Source organism: Saccopteryx leptura, chromosome 2 (assembly GCF_036850995.1).
Source record: "Saccopteryx leptura isolate mSacLep1 chromosome 2, mSacLep1_pri_phased_curated, whole genome shotgun sequence".
Taxonomy (NCBI): Eukaryota; Metazoa; Chordata; class Mammalia; order Chiroptera; family Emballonuridae; genus Saccopteryx; species Saccopteryx leptura.
This window is the reverse complement of record NC_089504.1, coordinates 117,878,198-117,899,262: the sequence shown is the minus strand read 5'-3', so window position 1 is coordinate 117,899,262 and position 21,065 is coordinate 117,878,198. Positions and strand designations below refer to the sequence as shown.

Genomic DNA, 21,065 nt, shown 5'->3' with positions numbered 1-21,065 from the left:
GGCAACTGGCTTTACAGCCATCATCTTTAATCCTAGTGTAAGGTCGGTGGATAATGGGGGATGGTCACATGGGGAACTCAGACCCGCCCACAACCAAGTGCGCCAAAAGGAGGCTTCACAGGAACCGTTTGGAAAAAAGAGATCGTCTGCCAGCCAGTGAAATTTCACCACATCATAGTAGCTCCACTTCCCTAGAGGAACCCTTTAAATATCTCCCACGCGGTTTAATCCATGCAACTTCCCTAGCCTCCATCTTCCTTTCCTCGGGGCCAGGGAACCTTGCCGGGTGGGATGCGTGTTCTGTACTCAATAAAGCTGTTTGCTATTCCACACTTGTGGCTCTGAGCCTCTTCCTTCCTTCTTGGCGGGGAAAAATACCTTACATTTTGGTGCCGACAACCCGGAAGGAGTTAGAAGTCCGCAAGGACCTCTCCTTTCCCCTCCCCTCCGAGAAAGAACCAGGAGAAAGAACCAGGATCTCCGACCTTCCACCCACTTCCGCACACGGTGCGGTAAGTCCCCTGCCTCCAGCCACCCTTGAGTTCTTTCTTCCGAGACTCCCTGTCCGAAACCGTAGCTACATCAGGGAACTCTTTTCCGTCCGAGTGAGTGTGTGCTTCGGAGACCTCCGGAGCATATCCACTTTACCTTTTCCATCCGTGGCCAGACCTTTGAGTTTTTAGGACGCTAATACTCAATACTGACCACTCCGAGGACTGAGGGCGGCTGTTGGGGCACAGGAATCTCCCTCCCTAAAGAAGAAGAAACTGTTCTTCTCCGCTGTGGCCAGGCCACAGAACCCACTGAATTAGCCTCCTGAAGGGACTTTCGGTTTTCACACCCTCACCAATTTAACTATCACCAAAAAAGCTGGGAACTGATTGGAGATCTCTTACATTCACGGCTTCTAATTGTTCGCGCACCCGTCCTTAATATCTGTGCTGCCTGTTCCACCGCGCAGGCCTCTTTCTGGCCAGAGAAACCTCACCTAAAACCTCCACTCCTAATCTTTCCTTCTCCACGGACTCCCAACTCTTCCCTCTGAGAGCCTCCTCCCCTCCCTTCTCTAAAACCAGTTTTTTATTCACCACTACCATCTCTTTTTCCTCCCCTGTTGGCCAGGGGCCCCTCCCTTCACTGTGTTCTTCAGTCCCTCCTCCGTCAGGCCATTCTCAGCCTGGCATTGGCTCTTACACCGGTTTTCAGGACGTCCAACCACAATTTTCTTGCAGGAAGTTCCTGCCCTGTCCAGCGTTTCCTGCAGGATCTGGGTGCCGGGCTCTGCATGAGCCCCCCCCCCCTTTTATTCTCAACCCCCCCCCCAAACCCCTATCCGGAACCTGTGAACATGGCATTTAAAGTTTTTAACGGTCCCAATTAGTAGAAACAGGCCAAGGCTGTTTGCCAGGCCCACATGCAGCAGAAAGTAATGCTCCAAACCCAAACTCTTGTGGCAACCCTGAGACCAGCAGAGCCACCAGCAGCTTGCTTTAAGTGTGGCAAGCAGGACCACTGGTCCTGGCAGGGCCCCTGCCGGTGGCTGCCCACTGAGCCCTGCCCTGACTGCAAGCAGCCCAGTCACTGGCGGAGTGATTGACCCTTTGGGCAACAGGTTTTTCCTCAGCGCCTCTACGTGGAGGATAAGCCGCCCGAATGGGAAGGCCAATCCAGCCAGGTGGGTGCATCGCTTGAACTCCTAGGACACGGCCTGGACTCGGGGAACCCAGGGTTCTGCAACAAGTGGGACCGCATCTGTGAAGTTCCTCAACTCACAGCCACACAGATGTTCCTCCTGACACCCCTCAAAGCCACCATCTTCTGATCTCTCCTCCCCACGATGCCCCTATTCAGCAGGAAGTAGCCAGACGAATAAACGGCGCCCCTTTTTCTTTTTTTTTTTTTTTTCTTTGTATTTTTCTGAAGCTGGAAACGGGGAGAGACAGTCAAACAGATTCCTGCATGCGCCCAACGGGGATCCACCCGGCACGCCCACCAGGGGCGACGCTCTGCCCCTCCGGGGCGTCGCTCTGCCGCGACCAGAGCCACTCTAGCGCCTGGGGCAGAGGCCAAGGAGCCATCCCCAGCGCCCGGGCCATCTTTGCTCCAATGGAGCCCCGGCTGCGGGAGGGGACGAGAGAGACAGAGAGGAAGGAGGGGGGAGGTGGAGAAGCAAATGGGCGCTTCTCCTATGTGCCCTGGCCGGGAATCGAACCCGGGTCCCCCGCACGCCAGGCCAACGCTCTACCACTGAGCCAACCGGCCAGGGCCCCCTTTTTCTATTTAACACAAAAGGTCAGAATGTAAGGTCGGTGGATAATGGGGGATAGTCACATGGGGAACTCAGACCCGCACACAGCCAAGCGTGCCAAAAGGAGGCTTCACAGGAACCGTTTAGAAAAAAGAGACCATCTGCCAGTCAGTGAAATTTCACCACGTCATAGTAGCTCCACTTCCCTAGAGGGACCCTTTAAATATCTCCCACGCGGTTTAATCTGTGCAACTTCCCTAGCCTCCATAGCCTCCATCTTTCTTTCCTCGGGGCCAGGAAACCTTGCCGGGCGGGATGCGCACTCTGTATTCAATAAAGCCGTTAGCTATTCCACACTTTGCGGCTCCGGCCCTCTTCCTTCCTTCTCGGTGGGGAAAAATACCTTACACCTAGCTTGCACCCAGCGGGCAAGTAAAAACACACACTGGGCTCTAAAACCCACTCATTCGGTGCTCACAAAGCTACTGACTTATCCGAGTTTCCTAGAATCAAAGGTTTCTAGCTCACCAGCCTTATTCACCTCTGTTCCCCATCTCCTTCCTTCTCTCTGCACAAACTGCACAAACTGGCTTCTCTCTCAGCACTCCATCTTGGCTGCTTCTCATGGCCTCCTCCACGTGGCCTTTCTCTGCTCTCTGCTCTGTAATGCTAATCTCAGGAACCCAGAGAGAGCAAGTTCCTAGTCTGCCCCACTTTATAGTGTAGAAACCAAAACCTTTAATCCAGTATACAAACAAGGAAGTCTCTGATAAAAAGTCACTTATCTGAGGCATGATGGGATTGCATCACCCCACATCAAAAAGAGTGGGAAAGGCTTAGTCCTAAAACCAAGCCCCAGGCTACAAGGATCCTGCCTGCCCATAGCCCGCCCCCAACACACATTAATATCACCTGGGCAACGGGCTTCCATGTGGGCAGTGTCATCTTTAACAAAGTGAGCATAATATATTTTATCTGCCCAACAAGGATGCTCTGTGTAGCATATATGATGTTTCTAAGAGTAATTACACATTTACTGAGCGCTTATTAGGAAAGAACTACACTAGATGCTGAGAAATTTGCCTTTTAGAGAAATTGTAGAGGAGATTGTTCTGGGATTTCTGATGTTATATTTTGATAATGTTGCTCTTATATTGCATGGAAATAGGTGTTGAAAAGTTTTGCTTTAGATGACTATGGTTCTAGGTAGTGATTCCTATCTTGTTCTTCTTGTAGTGCTCACTTAAATTTACCAGTAATATTTTTTCTTTTATCTCTTACTCAGGGATGAAAATAGGTATGCCTAGAAGAAAAATTTAAAGCATTTTTTAAAAAATCAAATCATCTTTTTACATACATTTGATAAAAATCTTGATTCACCATGGCAGTATCAGCAGTGAAATGGGCGATATCCAACAGAACTATCTTGAAACATTTAAATCCAATTCAAAGTAAGTGAGCTTTTTAGTGTTTATAGAGTTTTAACTTTTTAAATATTATAGAAAATGTATTAATTATGGAAAGTTTAAAGCATTTACTTACTGTATGTGCCTTAGCAGGAGTGTTTACAATAATGGAAAAAGGGAAAAAGCCTAAATGTCTATCGAAAAGGAAATGGGTGAAGTAAGGTACATCTTTACTATGTACAGATGTCTGAATGGAAGGGGATAAAAATGTATGTCACAGAACAGTATCGATTGTGTGATTCCATTTGTGCATTTAAAAGGTGATCTACCACATATGCATGTGTCTGTACATGTATAAACATAGAGTAAAAAGTATAGACCAGCCTGACCAGGCGGTGGCACAGTGGATAGAGCGTCGGACTGGGACGTGGAGGACCCAAGTTTGAGACCCCGAGGTCGCCAGCTTGAGCGCCAGCTCACTGGGTTTGAACAAGGCTCTCCAGCTTGAGCTCAAGGTCGCTGGCTCGAGCAAGGGGTCACTCAGTCTGCTGTAACCCTCCAGTCAAGGCACATATGAGAAATCAATCAGTGAACAACTAAGGAACCTCAATGAAGAATTGATGCTTCTCATCTCTCTCCCTTCCTGTCTGTCCCTCTCTCTGACTCTGTCTCTGCCACACACACACACACAAAAAAGTATAAACCAAATGGGTTGGTTATCTGTGTAAACCACAATTGAGATTTTAGCTGAGGGCAAGTGCGTGAATGATAAAGAGGAACTTTTCTGGTTTGAATCATATTTACTATATATATATTTTTTCACATAATACTTTTTTAGGAGTACTTAACATCAACAAATAAAGGGCAAAATTACAATTCCATCTTACAAAGATAATTATTGTTAATATTTTGGTGTATTCTCTTTGTGTTTTTATCTATTTAGTCATTTAAAAAAATTAATTTCTACCTAGCTGTTCTGAAGAAATTGTACTGTTTTTTTCAAAGTGTGTTAATACATGTTTGATAGTCAAAACATCGATCTATACAAGTAAATAGATTTCCCAGCACCCCTACTTTTACTTTTTTTTTTTTTGTATTTTTCCGAAGCCAGAAACGGGGAGGCAGTCAGACAGACTCCTGCATGCACCTGACCAGGATCCACCCGGCACGCCCACCAGGGGGCAATGCTCTGCCCATCCGGGGCGTCGCTCTGTTGCATCCAGAGCCATTCTAGCACCTGAGGCAGAGGCCACAGAGCCATCCTCAGCACCTGGGCCAACTTTGCTCCAGTGGAGCCTCAGCTGCAGGAGGGGAAGAGAGAGACAGAGAGGAAGGAGAGGGGGAGGGGTGGAAAAGCAGGTGGGTGCTTCTCCTGTGTGCCCTGGCCGGGAATCGAACCCGGGACTCCTGCATGCCAGGCCAATGCTCTAGCACTGAGCCAACTGGCCAGGGCCTACTTTTACTTTCTTTTTCCACTATCTGAACACTATTCTCCCATTACTAAAGCAGACAGAATTAGAGGGTTCCAATAGGTTTGCTTTTGCATTTTTAGCTACATCAGCCAACGTTTTACACATCTCTGCCTCATTTGAATCTCTTCCTTTGTCGCGAACTAGCACGACTAGTAATTCCACGTCCTGAGTGGGAATGGCATGAAATTAAGAAAATATGCTTAAAGAATTAAAGAATGGGTTCAGGAGGGCTCTGCAAAGCTGATAGCAGAAACAGAGCATGCCCAAAAGTCACATCTTGTTTTATTTATAGGGCAAAGTGGGCCATTAGCAAATCAGTGATATTTCTGATCATGTTTCCAAGGCAACCCAAGAATTTTTACCAAGTGCAGAAAACCTCCACCATTCATAACATCTTAACTTTACATCAGTGGTAGTCAACCTGGTCCCTACTGCCCACTAGTGGGCATTCCAGCTTTCATGGTGGGCAGTAGCGGAGCAACCAAAGTGTAAATAAAAAGATAGATTTAACTATAGTAAGTTGTTTTATAAAGATTTATTCTGTCAAACTTAGTGAAAATCTGACATAAAGTACTTGGTAAGTAATTATTATTATATGCTTTAACTTGCTGTGACTCTGCTTTATAAATTTTATAAAGTAAAGTTACTTCTCTACTTTATAAATCACCATAACTGTGGAACTGATGGGCAGTTAGAAAATTTTACTACTAACAGAGATACAAAAGTGGGCAGTAGGTATAAAAAGGGTGACTACCCCTGCTTTACACAAAACAGGATAGAAGAAACATGCCTCCAGTCTTTCCGGGAGACATGTGGGGTAGGATGAGTATCAGCTAACATGGAGGTGTGGGGAAAGGCTTAACCTTTTGCAACTTAATCAGGAAAGTGAGGTGGGGGGTTGGGCAGACTGTCAGCTTACAGCCAATTCCCCACACCTCTGTCCCCCCAAAATCTAAACTGTAACAACCCTGTTGGCTTTTTGGTCCCCATCATACCTTTATGTTTCCTGTTTTACTCTCATTTGCAATTGAATGTTTATTTATTGAATTAAGGGAAAAAGAACTGTTTGAAGACCAGGATTAAAAGTATAAATAAAAGGTGGTGGCACAGTGGATAGAGTGTCACTTTGGGATGTAGAAGACCCAGGTTCAAAACCCTGAGTTCCCCAGCTTGAGCACTGGCTCATCTGGCTTGAGCACAGGTTTACCAGCCTGAGTATTGGGTCGCTGGCCTGTGGGTGGGGTCATAGACATGATCCCATGGTTGCTAGCTTGAGCCCAAGGTTGCTGGCTTGAGCAAGGGGTCACTGGCCTAGCTGGAGCAATCCCTCCCCCAGTCAAGGCACATATGAGAAACAATCAGTGAACAAATAAAAGTGCTGCAACTATAAATTGATGTTTCTCATCTCTTTTCTCTTTGTCTGTCTCTGTCTCTCTCTCTCTCTCACTAAAAAAAGAGAAAAAAAAGTATATACCCTGGTCAGATAGCTTGGTTGGTTAAAGCAGTGGTCCCCAACCTATTTTGGGCCACGGACCGGTTTAATGTCAGAAAATATTTTCACAGACCAGCCTTTAGGGTGGGACAGATAAATGTATCACGTGACCTAGACAAGCATCAAGAGTGAGTCTTAGACGGATGTAACAGAGGGAATCTGGTCATTTTTAAAAAATAAAACATCATTCAGACTTAAATATAAATAAAACAAAAATAATCTAAGTTATTTATTCTTTCTCTGCGGACTGGTACCAAATGGCCCACAGACCGCTACCGGTCCATGGCCCAAGGGTTGGGGACCACTGTGTTAGAGCATTGTTCCGAAGCACAGAGGTTGCTGGTTCAGTCTCTGATCAGGGATCAGGGTACAGAATATATACAGGATTGATGTTTCTACCTCCTCCCTTCCTCTCTCGCTAAAAAAAAAAAAAGATATAAGAAATAGTACTGTATAAGTAACAGTATAACTAACAAAGTAAAAGGAGGAGGAGATTGCTATGAGACTTTAGGTGTAAAAATCAGTCAAAACAAACAGTAGTCAGTCCTTGATACCTGGGAGCATTTTTGTTGAGAATTGTGAGACCGGTGCTGCTTAACCTTCCCTTTGCCCTGACAGGAATTCAAGACTGTCTTGAAACAGCAGTTAGTCCTCACTCAGGATAAGTGAAAATTGTCTATGTATACTTTACCCACTAGATTATTGTTGGGCAGATAAAATATATTATGTTCACTTGTTAAAGATGGCGCTGCCCACGTGGAAGCCCATCGCCCAGGTGATATTAATGTGTGTTGGGGGCAGGCTGTGGGCAGGCAGGATCCTTGTAGCCTGGGGCTTGGTTTTAGGATTAAGCCTTTCCCACCCTTTTTGATGTGGGGTGGTTCAATCCCATCATGTCTCAGATAAGTGACTTTGTATTAGAGACTTCCTTATTTTTGTATATTGGATTAAAGGTTTTGATTTCTGCACTATAAAGTGGGGCAGACTTGGAGCTTGCTCTCTGGGTTCCTGAGATTAGCATTAGAGAGGAGAGCAGAGAAGGGCCATGTGGAGGAACCAGGAGAGGCACCCAAGATGGTGGAGTGCTGAGTGAGAAGCCAGTTTGTGCAGAGTTTGTGCAGAGAGAAGGAAAGAGATGGGAACAGAGATGAATAAGGCTGGTGAGCTAGAAACCTTTGATTGTAGGAAATTCAGGTAAGTCAGTAGCTTTGTGAGCACTGAATGAGTGGGTTCTGGAGCCCAGTGTGTGTTTTTACTTGCCCGCCGGGTGCAAGCTAGGATTAAAGATGATGGCCCACCAGTTCTTGGCTCCGTTGTTTCATTACTGTCTGTCCAAATCTAATGCAAACCTGCATGGGCCAGGCGGCTGTGATAATGGCTGTGGATACTGGCTTTACAATTATAAATTTATACAGTGTCTAGTTTATTTTGGTTTTGGTTTCCTTAGTGCCTCTTATACATGGGGGGTAAATAATTGTTTGTTGAACTGATATGAATGAATTTGAGTTGTCAAAATATCTAGTTAACTAAAAATTAACTTAAGTTACCCCAGAAAATTAATCCATTATCATTTAGTCTTCCTGGTATTCAGTGACTACCTGTATTGTAAAGTACCCAATCACAATTTTGCGGGTTTTTGTAGATGCACATAGTCCAAATAAGTTTTTGAAGAGTTTTATTAAAGGAGGAAATTTATTAAATATGCCGGCCGCATATAGCTTACACAGGGTCAGTCCCAAATCGTGTCTCATTAATATTCTAGGGGTTGGTTATATACCATTAATTATACATGGGCGGGGAAATAACCTGACATTAAGGTGTAAGCCTATACCTTTTGTTTTCTCCTATACAGGTTTGGGAAAGGATGAAGGGAGGGGGATGGAACACAATTCATTAGCACGTTTATAACATTTGTCTATAAGATTCATAATAAACGCTTCTACATTAAAACTTACAAGGCAACATAATGGTAAAAATGTCACTTTATATACTAAAAGACATTCCTATAATTTTATGGTGTTCATTTGCTATCTTTGTTTAGAGATACATTAACTCCATGCTTTCAGGAGGGGAGAGGTAGTTTCCATGGGGACAAATGCCTGTAAATGGTCCGTTAGTATAAGAAAAGGCTTAATTTAATCTCTTCTCTCCCTACACCTGGCTAACTATTCACCCATTTCCCCATAGGTATGGGGGAAGGTCAGAGAATCCAAGTCTCCTTTCTCTTTCTGCATTTACAACACAATGTCATCGGCCATCTTTGTTTTATGCTAATCATACAAGTACAGAGGTCATTTACAAAATCTCTCTGTACTCCTAGCCCAAATTAATAAAATGTTTTTGAAGCTTCCTAAAATATTAATATTAATTCTGTAGCCTTTTGTACCTTACAACACCTGAAGCCCCTTATTCTGCACAATTTCTGTTATTACTATTATTACAGATATTTTATACCAAAAGGAAGGATATTAAGATTAGAAGCAAAGCAAAACCATGATTAACGGAGAAAGTTCAATGAGCAGAAATAAAAAACTCTTCCTTTATTTCAGAAGGAACTTCTAAAACCTTCCAAAATATACAGTCAACATGGGAATGTAGAATATTTTACAGTTTTTTAAGCATAGTAAGCCATTTGATCCTTACTACTTTGAATTTTACAACAACTTTGCATTGCCATGTGGTATTCTCTTTCTGAAGATGAAAGGACTTGAGTTCTCTACCTTTGAGAACTTACCCGAGGTGTATATGTGCTAAATGAGGACTGATCAAAACCCAGGCCTCCCACCTTCCTTTGTCCAATACACTTTCTGCTCTTCTGCCTTTCCTGTAGTCACTTAAAATATCAACCATTTGTAAATTAAGTGGGGATGTCAGCTTTTATATACAGTATCTTATCAAAATGAAATCAAACATATATATGTGACAATAGCCCATAAGTTGCAGAGAGCTGACTCTCATTGGAATTCTTTTTTTGGCTCATTTAATTGTTTTGGGTTGATTGAGGTTAACTTTGACATCAGTCTTAATTATATATTGAGAACCTCTAATACTTACCATAACCAAAATTACTTTCTTGGTAAAGTGTCATACCAGTTTTTCAAGCATTAATTATTTAGAAATTAATATTTTAGAGGCTGTTTGGCCATCACTTTTTTATTGGTAGCCACTGTAGTGTACACAGTAATGAATACAGTGTGGTTGCAGGTGAAACACACATCTGTATGAAATAGGAATACCAAATGTAATTCCGTGAGAGCCATACAACGACCCATGTACATTATGCATTATCCAATAAAAATTTGGTGTTGTCCCGGAGGACAGCTGTGATTGGCTCCAACCACCCGCAACCATGAACATGAGCGGTAGGAAATGAATGGATTGTAATACATGAGAATGTTTTATATTTTTAACGTTATTTATTTTTTTTATTAAAGATTTGTTTGCGAGCCAGATGCAGCCATCAAAAGAGCCACATCTGGCTCACGAGCCATAGGTTCCCGACCCCTGAGGTAGAATGTGACATGTGTCCTAAGGGTACAAAACAAATGTCTGTGTAAGTACAGGGTAAAAATTGTATAGAGTTTCTTGTTGAACTGAAATACAGTTGTCTTGTGTTTTCCCCCTGCCTGTTTAAGAATACTTAATCCTATCTGTCCTGCATCTGCTATCCAACCATTTCTTTCAGGGAAAATTCCATCACCTAGCTGGTTTGTATTCAGAGAATAGGAATTTTAATATTAATCCAAGTATAATTAGGATGAATCTCATTAATGTAAAATAAGAGAATAAAATATATAAAAGCTTTTTACTTTAACCTCTGATTTGTCTTATTGAATGCTTCTCTCAGCACAGTTAATTGAAAACTAATGAATCTCTTGAGAAATGAGGTTAATTCTTTATATTTTGTTATCTTACATCAGTAGAATTTTGGATTTGACATTTTGTTGAATAGTCTTTTATGATAATAGTGAGTATTGTTAAGGTATTTTTTATGCTTTGGAGTAAGAATTTATATTTAGACCTCTCAGTGTATGCAGTCCTTGGGAAAAGGATAGGTATACAAAGATGGAAGATATTTTTTCTACACATCTTTTTATTGTTGTTTAAGTATTTGGGGGGGGGGGTTATGGCAGAGACAGGGAGAGTCAGAGAGAGGGACAGATAGAGACAGACAGACAGGAAGGGAGAGAGATGAGAAACATCAGTTCTTCGTTGCGGTTCTTTAGTTGTTCATTGATTGATTTCTCATATGTGCCTTGACCAGGGGGCTACAGCAGACCGAGTGACCCCTTGCTCGAGCCAGTGACCTTGGGCTCAAGCTGGTGAGCCTTACTCAAACCAGATGAGCCCGCGCTCAAGCTGGTGACCTCAGGGTCTCAAACCTGGGTCCTCCACATCCCAGTCTGACGATCTATCCCCTGCGCCACCGCCTGGTCAGGCTCTACACATCTTTGATACACGTCAATGATTGATGCAGAAAAGATTGCAAAGAAGATATAGCAATGCCATATGAAATGTTTGATTTGGGATGTGTAAAATAGACAACATTTCCCTCTGTTATGGGGGTTATGGGATGGGGAGGGGAAAAAGGATTTGATGAAAGAGCAGCATTTGACTTTGAAGGATGAGTGATATTTGAAAAAAGTAGGGATTGTGCCCTGGCTGGTTGGCTCAGTGGAAGAGCGTCATCCTGGCATGCAGGAGTCCCGGGTTTGATTCCTGGCCAGGGCACACAGGAGAAGCGCCCATCTGCTTCTCCACCCCTCCCCCTCTCCTTCTTCTCTGTCTCTCTCTTCCCCTCCCACATCCGAGGCTCCATTGGAGCAAAGTTGGCCGGGCGCTGAGGATGGCTCCATGGCCTCTGCCTCAGGCGCTAGAATGGCTCTGATTGCAACAGAACAATGCCCCAAATGGGCAGAGCATCGCCCCCTGGTGGGTATGCCAGGTGAATCCTGGTCGGGCACATGCGGGAGTCTGTCTGTCTCCCCATTTCCAACTTCAGAAAAATAACAACAACAACAAAAAATAGGGATTGTATTTCATACTGAGGAAATAGATCCTCACTTGAGAGAAGTTGTTCCTTGACTTTAGCCAAGATATATATTCAGAACTTGTTTTTAACTAAACTGAGCTACAAATACATTTTTTCTTTATATTTAAAAGAACACCCTTTCTCTGAACACAAGGAAAACCTTTCACAAACTTTTTAAAAAATAATTATGGGTCTTGAATTAATAGGTATTCTAAAAAAGAATAATGTGCTTTGAAATATGAGCATTTCGATTAAGAGAAGTTAATTTTGAAAAATTTATTTTGTATGTATTTCAACACTCAACACTCCCCATTTATAAACTGCACTCCAGTCACAGAAAAGTTTTTAGCATACCCAAATACTTCATATTCTTACTATCTCTGACCCTTGGCACTTGTTACTCCCTCTGCCGGGAACGTGATACCCACCCCTCACTAACTCCTTTTTATTCCTTATCCTTCAGAGTACCTTAGACGTCATCTCCACTGGAAAGGCATTCTTGAACTTGTGTAACTTTTCTGTGTTTCTTCTCTTTCCTAATACTTACCCATCCTAACAGGGCTTATCTTTTATTTTGGAATTGTTTGCTCTCTTGTCTGTCTTTCAGCAGACTTGTACTCTTTCTGAGGACAGCAACTGGATCTTGTTGAATCCTGGACCCTTAGCATGATCCCATTTCATAGTAAACAGTAAATACTGATTGAATGAGCGAAAATAGCTTTTCATTTATGTGAAAGCATATGCTCAAATTAACTAAATCCACTTTCCTTTTTGGGATTTTGCAGATGGCGCAATATATTGTGTTTGTCATAAATCCACGTATTCTTCTCTTCCAGATGATTATAATTGGTATGTATTAAAATTCAATTGAAAACCTAAGTCTCTTAGCTGTATCTGAAATGATTTAATTTTATTTCTGGTTTGGGTGTTTTCTACTTTTTGATTATTCTTTAATTTTGTTTTTCAAAATTATTTCAGTGATCTCATTTACCCAGTATCTGGGCTTATAAACATTTTAAATAAAAATCATTATCATTATGTTTCAGTTAATACTTAATTTGTTGTAAGACAGACATGCTGTTAAAAATGCTATCTTTTCTTCCTGAAGCATTCTTTAGCTTCTTGAAAAACTTAATTAGTTTTTATAGTTTTCTCTTAGGGTTTATATTTATTAGCTTATGCAGTTATTTATCTTTTGTTTGACATTGAATAATTTAAAATCACAAATATTTGAATCATAATACTTGGTACTTTTTCTAGTCACTATGCTAAGAACTAGGAATAACATTTAAATAAGATGTCTTTTTTTTCTCTACAACAGAATCTGATGTGCAGAAACTGCAACTTATTTTCTTAAGCAACATTTTTATTGTAAATTTTAGTAAAAATATATTTTCTTCCCTCTTGATACTTATATAGTTTTAATTGTACATTTAGTAAGTGTTAAGATAGTGATAAAATTAGAAAAGGTAACACTTTTTGAACTTGAAAAGAATGAGTCTTGTAGGTACATTATGTAAAATTCCATTCTTCATTAAAAATCATTTTATAGATTGAATGTTCATTGTAGCTATGTTATGGTATTTCATTTTTAAATTATGGTGAAACACCCTTATTCCGAGTTAGCTAAAATACACTTTATAGTTTAATTGTTGGTATGGCTCAAATCTGGTTGGTGTTAAAATCCTAGAAACTTAAATTTATAGAAATATAGAGAACACATATGTTTAATAAAAGTTAAAGTCTTGTTCCTTCAAATGTGTATGGATCAAAGTACAATAATATTTGCCAGAGTCTTTGAGAAACAGACTTGGTTAATTGGAACCTGAAAGATTGAGATCCAGTCAGGACATTCCTCGAAGTATTTAAAGGAGTATTGCCCAAAGTATGTTCTTCTGAGGGATATTAATGAAGGGAAGGGATCATATTCAGTAGTTCCCAAATTTGTTAGGCTATAGAACCCTTTTTATGGAACGCTTTTTACAGTTGTGTTGTTTTGGAGAAACAATACAACTTGGAGAAATGCTGCTTTAAACAAAGTGCTCAGCTATAATCTTTATGATTAGAAATTCAGGTGATTCTTTACCTGGAAGATTATGTACTTTGTTGATCTTCAACTTTAATAATTCAGCCAAGTATGTCCTCTTACTTGATGGAAGATATCTTTTCTACACATCTTTTTTTTTTTTTTTTGAAGTACTTTTTTTTGTTTTTTTTTTTGTGGCAGAGACAGGGAGAGTCAGAGAGAGGGACAGATATGGACAGGCAGGTAGAGAGAGAGATGAGAAACATCAATTCTTCGTTGCGGTTCCTTAGTTGTTCATTGATTGATTTCTCATATGTGCCTTGACCGAGGGGCTACAGCAGACTGAGTGACCCCTTTATATTTTTATTTATTTTTTAAGTGAGGGGAGGGAAGATAGTGAGGTAGACTCCTGCATGCACCCTGACTGGGATCCACCTGGCCACCCCTGTCTGGGGCCAATGCTCAAATCACTTGAGCTATTTTTACTGCTCAAAGCTGTTATGCTCAGACCAACTGAGCTACCCTCAGCACCTGGGGCCAACGCTCAAACCAGTTGAGTCACTTGATGTGGTAGGGGAAGAGGAAGAGACGGGGGAGGGGGAGGTGAGGGGAAGAAAAGCAGATGGTTGTTTCTTTTGTGTTCCCTGACCAGGAATCAAACCTGGGACATCCATATGCCAGGCTGACGCTCTATCCACTGAGCCTATGGCCAGGGCCTGAAGGTAGTTTTTAGATAAGTAAAAGGAATTCTAATAATAGTGACAAATAAATATGAAGATATCTCCCAAAGGTATGGATAGTCTAAAAGCAAATAATTTGAAGACTGATTTAGATTATTATAATAGTGGGTAATGCATTAAGCGTTTCTTGTGGTAGTTAATCTGATATATTTTTTGTGGGATAGTCTGAATTGTTCTCTATTATATGGGTACCAGATTTGCCAGTTTAGTGACATGGCATCTGTTCTTCAGGGATTCATAATTAATTTTAGCTCTAAGAAGGATCATTCTGCTTTGAATACAGTGTAACTTGGTTTCTGAAACATTCTTTTTTAGCAAAGTAGAGCTTGCTTTGACATCTGATAGCCGGACAATAGTTTGCTACCATCCTTCTGTGGACATTCCATATGAACACACAAAAGTATGTATGATAAAATCTCTTATAATTTGTAATTTCCTGTTAGAAATTATTCCTCCTTATACTGTAAAAAGAGAAGGATTTCCTTTTATTTGAAATTTTAAAAATTTTGATTTATATCTTTTGGCTTTTTTATTTTACTGTTTTGATTTTTCTCATTTCCATTTCATCTCCCTTTAAAGACTATTTTCAGTGCGCAAAGTGAACCATTTAAGCACAATTATGGCATCAGTTTTCTAAAATTTGGCAGAGTTCTGACTAGGATCAAATACACATGCTATAAACTTACAGAACACATTGTCCAATACTACCCTGTGGTATACCATATATCCCCATGTATAAGACACACCATTGTCCGAAAAATTTGGGGGTCTAAAAACTGGATGTGTCTTATACAATAGTTGTAGATTTTTTTTACTTGCATTTGACAATGATGAGGAGTTGTATGAATTTTATGATGTATAAAGCTTTAGTTCAATAATTTTATGTAATATATTTTTTTCAAATTTTGGGCCCCAAAATTAAGGTGTGTCTTATACATGGGAATGTCTTATACATGGGGAAAATACAATAATCTATTGTAGTAAATTGTGAAAAACTTGTATTTTAAAGTACTATTTCATAAATTTTATATTGTATTAGGTCTGATAGTCCGTTTAATGTTTGTTGAATTTTTTCTTTGTTACTGTTTATTTTAAGTGAGAGAGAAAGAGCGAGAGGGACAGGAAGGGAGAGAGATGAGAAGAGTGACCACTTGCTCAAGCCGGTGACCTTGGGCTCAAGCCAGTGACCTTGGGGTTTTGAACCTGGGTCCTCAGCATCCCAGGTCTGTGCTCTATCCACTGCGCCACAACCGGTCAGGCAGTGGTACATATTTTTAAAAATTACCAATAGGGCCAGAGTACTGGTTGAGTTGATACAATAGATTGCTATTTTTCCAATTTTTATTCCGTTTTAACCTTAGCATTTTGTCTGCCTGCTTTGTATTCTAGCCACATCTCATAGTAATTCAATACCTCTTTCATTTCATTTCTTTGGGCAGTGTGCAGAAAATAGGCCTAAGTCAGTGACTTTTGGCCTGTAGACCTTCCAGCTCATACTATTTTGTGCCTTCTTCCATTCTTATTTTGTGGTATATTTATGGTTATATGCTTTTTTCTGTCTTAGTGCAATACCAAGACTATGAGGTTGTTTCTCAGCATCCACACTCTCATCTGCACATGGCTGTTTATATCTCTGAATCTGACCCTTCTCCTGTCCCTCCCAACTCTCACACTCTTCCTCTGTGCTTTTAGGATTTAATATCATCAGCAAAAATTTTCATAAACTTAACTTCTTCCAGAATGTTGCCTTCACCTTCTCGCTCAACAGAAACTTGGCTGTACCCTGGGACCAGTGCTTCCCTAGCAGTCTTTTAAATGGTTGCTGTCATCTCTCCTATTTCCGTTTATTACAGGGCCTAGAGGTGGGGTAGGTGTCACTGTAGCTCCTCATTGTTAGGGCCAGACCATTTTTCCTTCTCAAGATTTTCTAGCTTTGGCATTTATATCTTTAAACTCTACCATCTACTACTATTTTTGTTGCTGTCATCTACCAACCCACAGTTTACTTCTCCTCTCCCTCCATCCTTTCACTCTTCCTTGAAGATAATATTTATTTTATTAAGAAAAAAAATTTTGTACGATTTTATTTATTGATTTTAGAGGGGCTGGGGTGGGAACCAAGAAGCATCTTCTCGTATGTGCCTTGACCAGGCAAGCCCAGGGTTTCAAATCATCAACTTCAGCATTCCAGGTTGATGCTCTATCCTCTGCACCACCACAGGTCAAGCCCTTGAAGATTTTAGAAGTCTTTTAAACTCTCCAGTACAGTTTCTGTCCTACTTCTTTCTTATTTAAGTATCCATGTATATGATTTTCCTAATACTTTGGCCTCTCACTTTTTGCTCTTTTCTCCCCACCTCAGCCCCCACTCCCATGATTGTATCCTTCAGATATTCTAATCACAAATAACTGCTTCTGCCCGACCAAGAGATGGCGCCGTGGATAGAGCGTCAGACTGGGATGCGGAGGACCCAGGTTCGAAACTCCGAGGTTGCTACCTTGAGCGCGGGCTCATCTGGTTGAGCAAGGCTCACCAGCTTGAGCCCAAGGTTGCTGGCTCGAGCAAGGGGTTACTCGGTCTGCTGTAGCCACCTGGTCAAGGCACATGTGAGAAAGCAATCAGTGAACAAGCAATCAACGAACAACTAAGGAGCTGCAACGAAGAATCGATGCTTCTCATTTCTCTCCCTTCCTGTCTGTTCCTTTTGCCCCTCTCTCTGACTCTCTCTGTCTCTGTCAAGAAAACGAACAAAAAAAACAAATAATTGCTTCTCCTTTCTCCCAGTCTCAATTCCAAGAATTCTACTAGTTTACTACCAACTTCCCCAGTCTTTCAGCTCCAAGAACTATTCATCCTCCCACTGAGACCTGTATCAGTGGATTGAACCACTTTTTCAGTCTCTTGTGCATCTCGCACATTCACACTTCTCACCCAGCGTAGATCTGTTCCCTGCTTTCTCTTTATTGGTTGCACTGCCTTTGTTGTAGCAGATGTCTCCTCCCTCACATCATCCGTAATCTTCTCTCGAGTTTGGAAGATCACTCCTGTCAGTTTACTTATAATCCCTCCTCTGCTTCCACACTGGTCTCCCTGCTGATTTTCAAGTATATTAGGCAAGCTCCTGCCTCAGAGCCTATATATTTCCTGTTTCCTCTGCCTGTAATATTTTTACCCCAGAAATCATAGTTTCCTTTCCTTTAGGTCTTTACTTGTTTGTTACCTTATTTGCCTTCCTTGATTACTGCATTTAAAGTAGTACCCCTGTTCCCAAACTCCCTATTGTCTGTCTTTCCTTTACTTTCCTTACCATTTATCATTTTGGCACTCGGAGGACTTGTTTTTCTGTTCCTCTCTGACCACTAAAACGTAAGCTCCATGAAGACAAAAGGCAAGGCCTTGTCTGTTCTGTTTTTGCTATATCCTTAGCACCTAGAATCACAGCTTTTACTTGGTAGGTTCACAATGAACGTTATTAACAAAATAAATACATTTGTTTCTCTCACCATGTTTAAGGTTGTTCTCTTTTAGGGCTAAGAAATATTCACATGTGGAGGCATGGCTTTCTTTTTGTTCCTTAACTAATAAATTGTAGATTGGGCTACACAACAAGAAACGTTCTTGAAAACTTGTTACTGTTAGAATAAAGTATGTTCTTTCTGAATCCAGACTTATAAGACTCATGATGATAGCATATACCATTAAATAAATATCCTCAAACAGAACTTAAAATTTAGTCTTGTTTTTCTCTTCTCCAGGAAGTAGGGCTGCAGCTCTAGTGGGCCCTTGGCCCCCTGGGCCCTGGAAAACAGTGTTGCAGATCACCTGACACTGGCTCTAAGAAAGCTGAGATGATTTGCATCTTTGGTTTTCTGGGTATTTATATTTGACTCTAAACTAAAGCATGTTGATCACCTTCTGTAGCTCCAAGTAAAAAGATCCTTCTTTTCTGCTTCTGCCTGGTGTATGTTTTGTTAAAGTACTAATATTCTAAAAATGTTTTCCAAATTTAGGATATCTAGTTTAGGAAAATAAAGATATTCCATTCCACCAGAGGCAATAATAATAATAATAATAATAATAATGATTGGAAAAATAAAGTAAAATTGTAAGTACTAGGCAATTCTTTTTGGTGGTTAATTTAGTGGGAAATTTTGAATGTCAATTTTTTTTTTTTTTTCATTTTTCTGAAGCTGGAAATAGGGAGGCAGTCATACAGACTCCCGCATGCGCCCAATCGGGATCCACCCGGCATGCCCACCAGGGGGCGATGCTCTGCCCCTCTGGGGCATCGCTCTGTTGTATCCAGAGCCATTCTAGCACCTGAGGCAGAGGCCACAGAGCCATCCCCAGCTCCCGGGCCGCGGGAGGGGAAGAGAGAGACAGAGAGGAAGGAGAGGGGGAGGGGTGGAGAAGCAGATGGGCGCTTCTCCTGTGTGCCCTGGCCGGGAATCGAACCTGAGACTCCTGCATGCCAGGCCGACGCTCTACCGCTGAGCCAACCGGCCAGGGCCTGAATGTCAAATTTTTTAAGTTCTTAAGAAAAACAGGAAATTCAGGATGGCAGTTATGAATGTTTTATGAAGTTAATATGTTAATATTCAGTTTTTTTTTTTTTTACTGAAACATTCATGTATCCTTTCTTTGAAGTTGATCAAAGAGATCAAATACTGCCTCATAATCAATTCTGAAAAATCCATTAATTCCAACATCTTTTATCTGTATGCCGGGGGGGAAAACTTTTTAATCATACAAAGCAGAGAGAATTTGTGATGTATTAGAATTGAGCCTGCTTGGGAGTAGGACTAAAAACCTGAACATTTATTAACACTTGAAAAGAATTTAATTTTTTGATAATATAGAAAACATTTGATCTTTAGCAACATATTTAATAACCTAAGAGAGAGAAAACTATAGACTCCAATCCCATATTTGCTAGTACCCCTCAAGGTCTGATAGTAACTTGAAAAGACACTTATTAATATTTTACTTTACAAACAAGAGATGATATTTAATATTACTTTGTGTCTAAGGAGCATTTGTTATTTTAAGAAATTTATATCACCTTTTTTTCTGTTTGAGGACAATAAGAAATGTTAATAGTGACCTACCATTATTGAACTCTTAGAGAATGAGGGACGGCTAAGTGTACTATATATTATTATTTTACTTAATAATTATCAGGCCCTTATTAGGTAATTATTACTTTTCTGATTTTATAGAGAGGGAAAATAAGAGCTTAAATAACGTGCTCAAGGGCAGAGCTGATAAGTGATAGTATCAGAGGCCAAAGCCCAAGTTCTTTTTTTCTTTTTCTTTTTTTTTACAGAGACAGAGCGAGAGTCAGAGAGAGGGATAGATAGGAACAGACACACAGGAACGGAGAGAGATGAGAAGCATCAATCATTTTTTCGTTGCGACAAGTTCATTGATTGCTTTCTCATATGTGCCTTGACCGTGGGGCTACAGCAGACTGAGTAACCCCTTGCTCGAGCCAGCGACCTTGGGTCCAAACTGGTGAGCTTTGCTCAAACCAGATGAGTCTGCGCTCAAGCTGGCGACCTCGGGGTCTCGAACCTGGGTCCTCCGCATCTCAGTCTGACGCTCTATCCACTCTATCCACCTGGTCAGGCAAAGCCCAAGTTCTTAACTTTTTCATTATATTCCTCCTTATTCCCTCCCATACCACATAAGCGGCTACTTATTTCTACTTATGTCAAATTGTTATTTCTAAATATAACTTTGAAGGCCTTTTATAATCTCGTTTAGTGAGATTCATTTCTTTTTTTTTTATTTAATTTTTTAACTTTATTTTTCAATTATAGTTCACATTTATTTATTTTTTATTTTTTAGTGAGAGGAGGAGAGGCAGAGAGACTCCTGCACACACCCCAACCAGGATCCATCTGGCAAGCCCACTAGGGGGCAATGCTCTGCCCATCAAGAGCCCTTGCTCCATTGCTCAGCAACGGAGCCATGTTTTTAGCACCTGAGGCAGAGGCCATGGAGCCATCCTCAGTGCCTGTGGCTAACTCCCTCCATCCAATCGAGCCATGGCTGCAGCAGTGGAAGATAGAGTGAGAGAGAGAGAGAGAGAGAAGGGGCAGGGGTGGAGAAGCAGATGGATGCTTCTCCTAGATGCCCTGACCAGGAATTGAACCAGGGATATCTGCACACTGGGCCGATGCTCTACCACTGAGCCAACCGACCAGGGCCTTACTTATGTTTCTTTACTCATAATATTTATTTCCCCTTGTAGAATACATTCTACCCTCTGACAGGTCCCTGACTTGGCTCCCATTGTACTTTTTTATTTTTTTTATTTTTATTTTTTTACAGAGAGAGTCAGAGAGAGAGAGATGGGGACAGACAGACAAGAACGGAGAGAGATGAGAAGCATCAATCATTAGTTTTTTGATGTGACACATTAGTTGTTCATTGATTGCTTTCTCATATGTGCCTTGACTGTGGGGCTACAGCAGACAGAGTGACCTCCTGCTCAAGCCAGCAACCTTGGGTCCAAGCTGGTGAGCTTTGCTTAAACCAGATGAGCCCACGCTCAAGCTGGCGAGCTCCAGGTCTCGAACCTGGGTCCTCCGCATCCCAGTCTGACACTCTATCCACTGCGCCACCACCTGATCAGGCTCCCAT

At 41.3% G+C, this 21,065-nt stretch overlaps 1 protein-coding gene across 1 annotated transcript in view; it reads left to right on the top strand.

Annotated features, from left to right (window-relative positions):
- The window catches only part of MRPL42 (mitochondrial ribosomal protein L42), a 38,765-nt gene that overhangs the window by 1,964 nt on the left and 15,736 nt on the right, over nt 1-21,065 (top strand). Inside the window, exons 2-4 of the mRNA XM_066368641.1 lie at nt 3,534-3,699; nt 12,436-12,499; nt 14,732-14,816. Of these exons, the coding sequence (XP_066224738.1) occupies nt 3,630-3,699; nt 12,436-12,499; nt 14,732-14,816 (219 nt within the window). The 5' untranslated portion in view covers nt 3,534-3,629. The remainder of the gene's footprint in view (nt 1-3,533; nt 3,700-12,435; nt 12,500-14,731; nt 14,817-21,065) is intronic.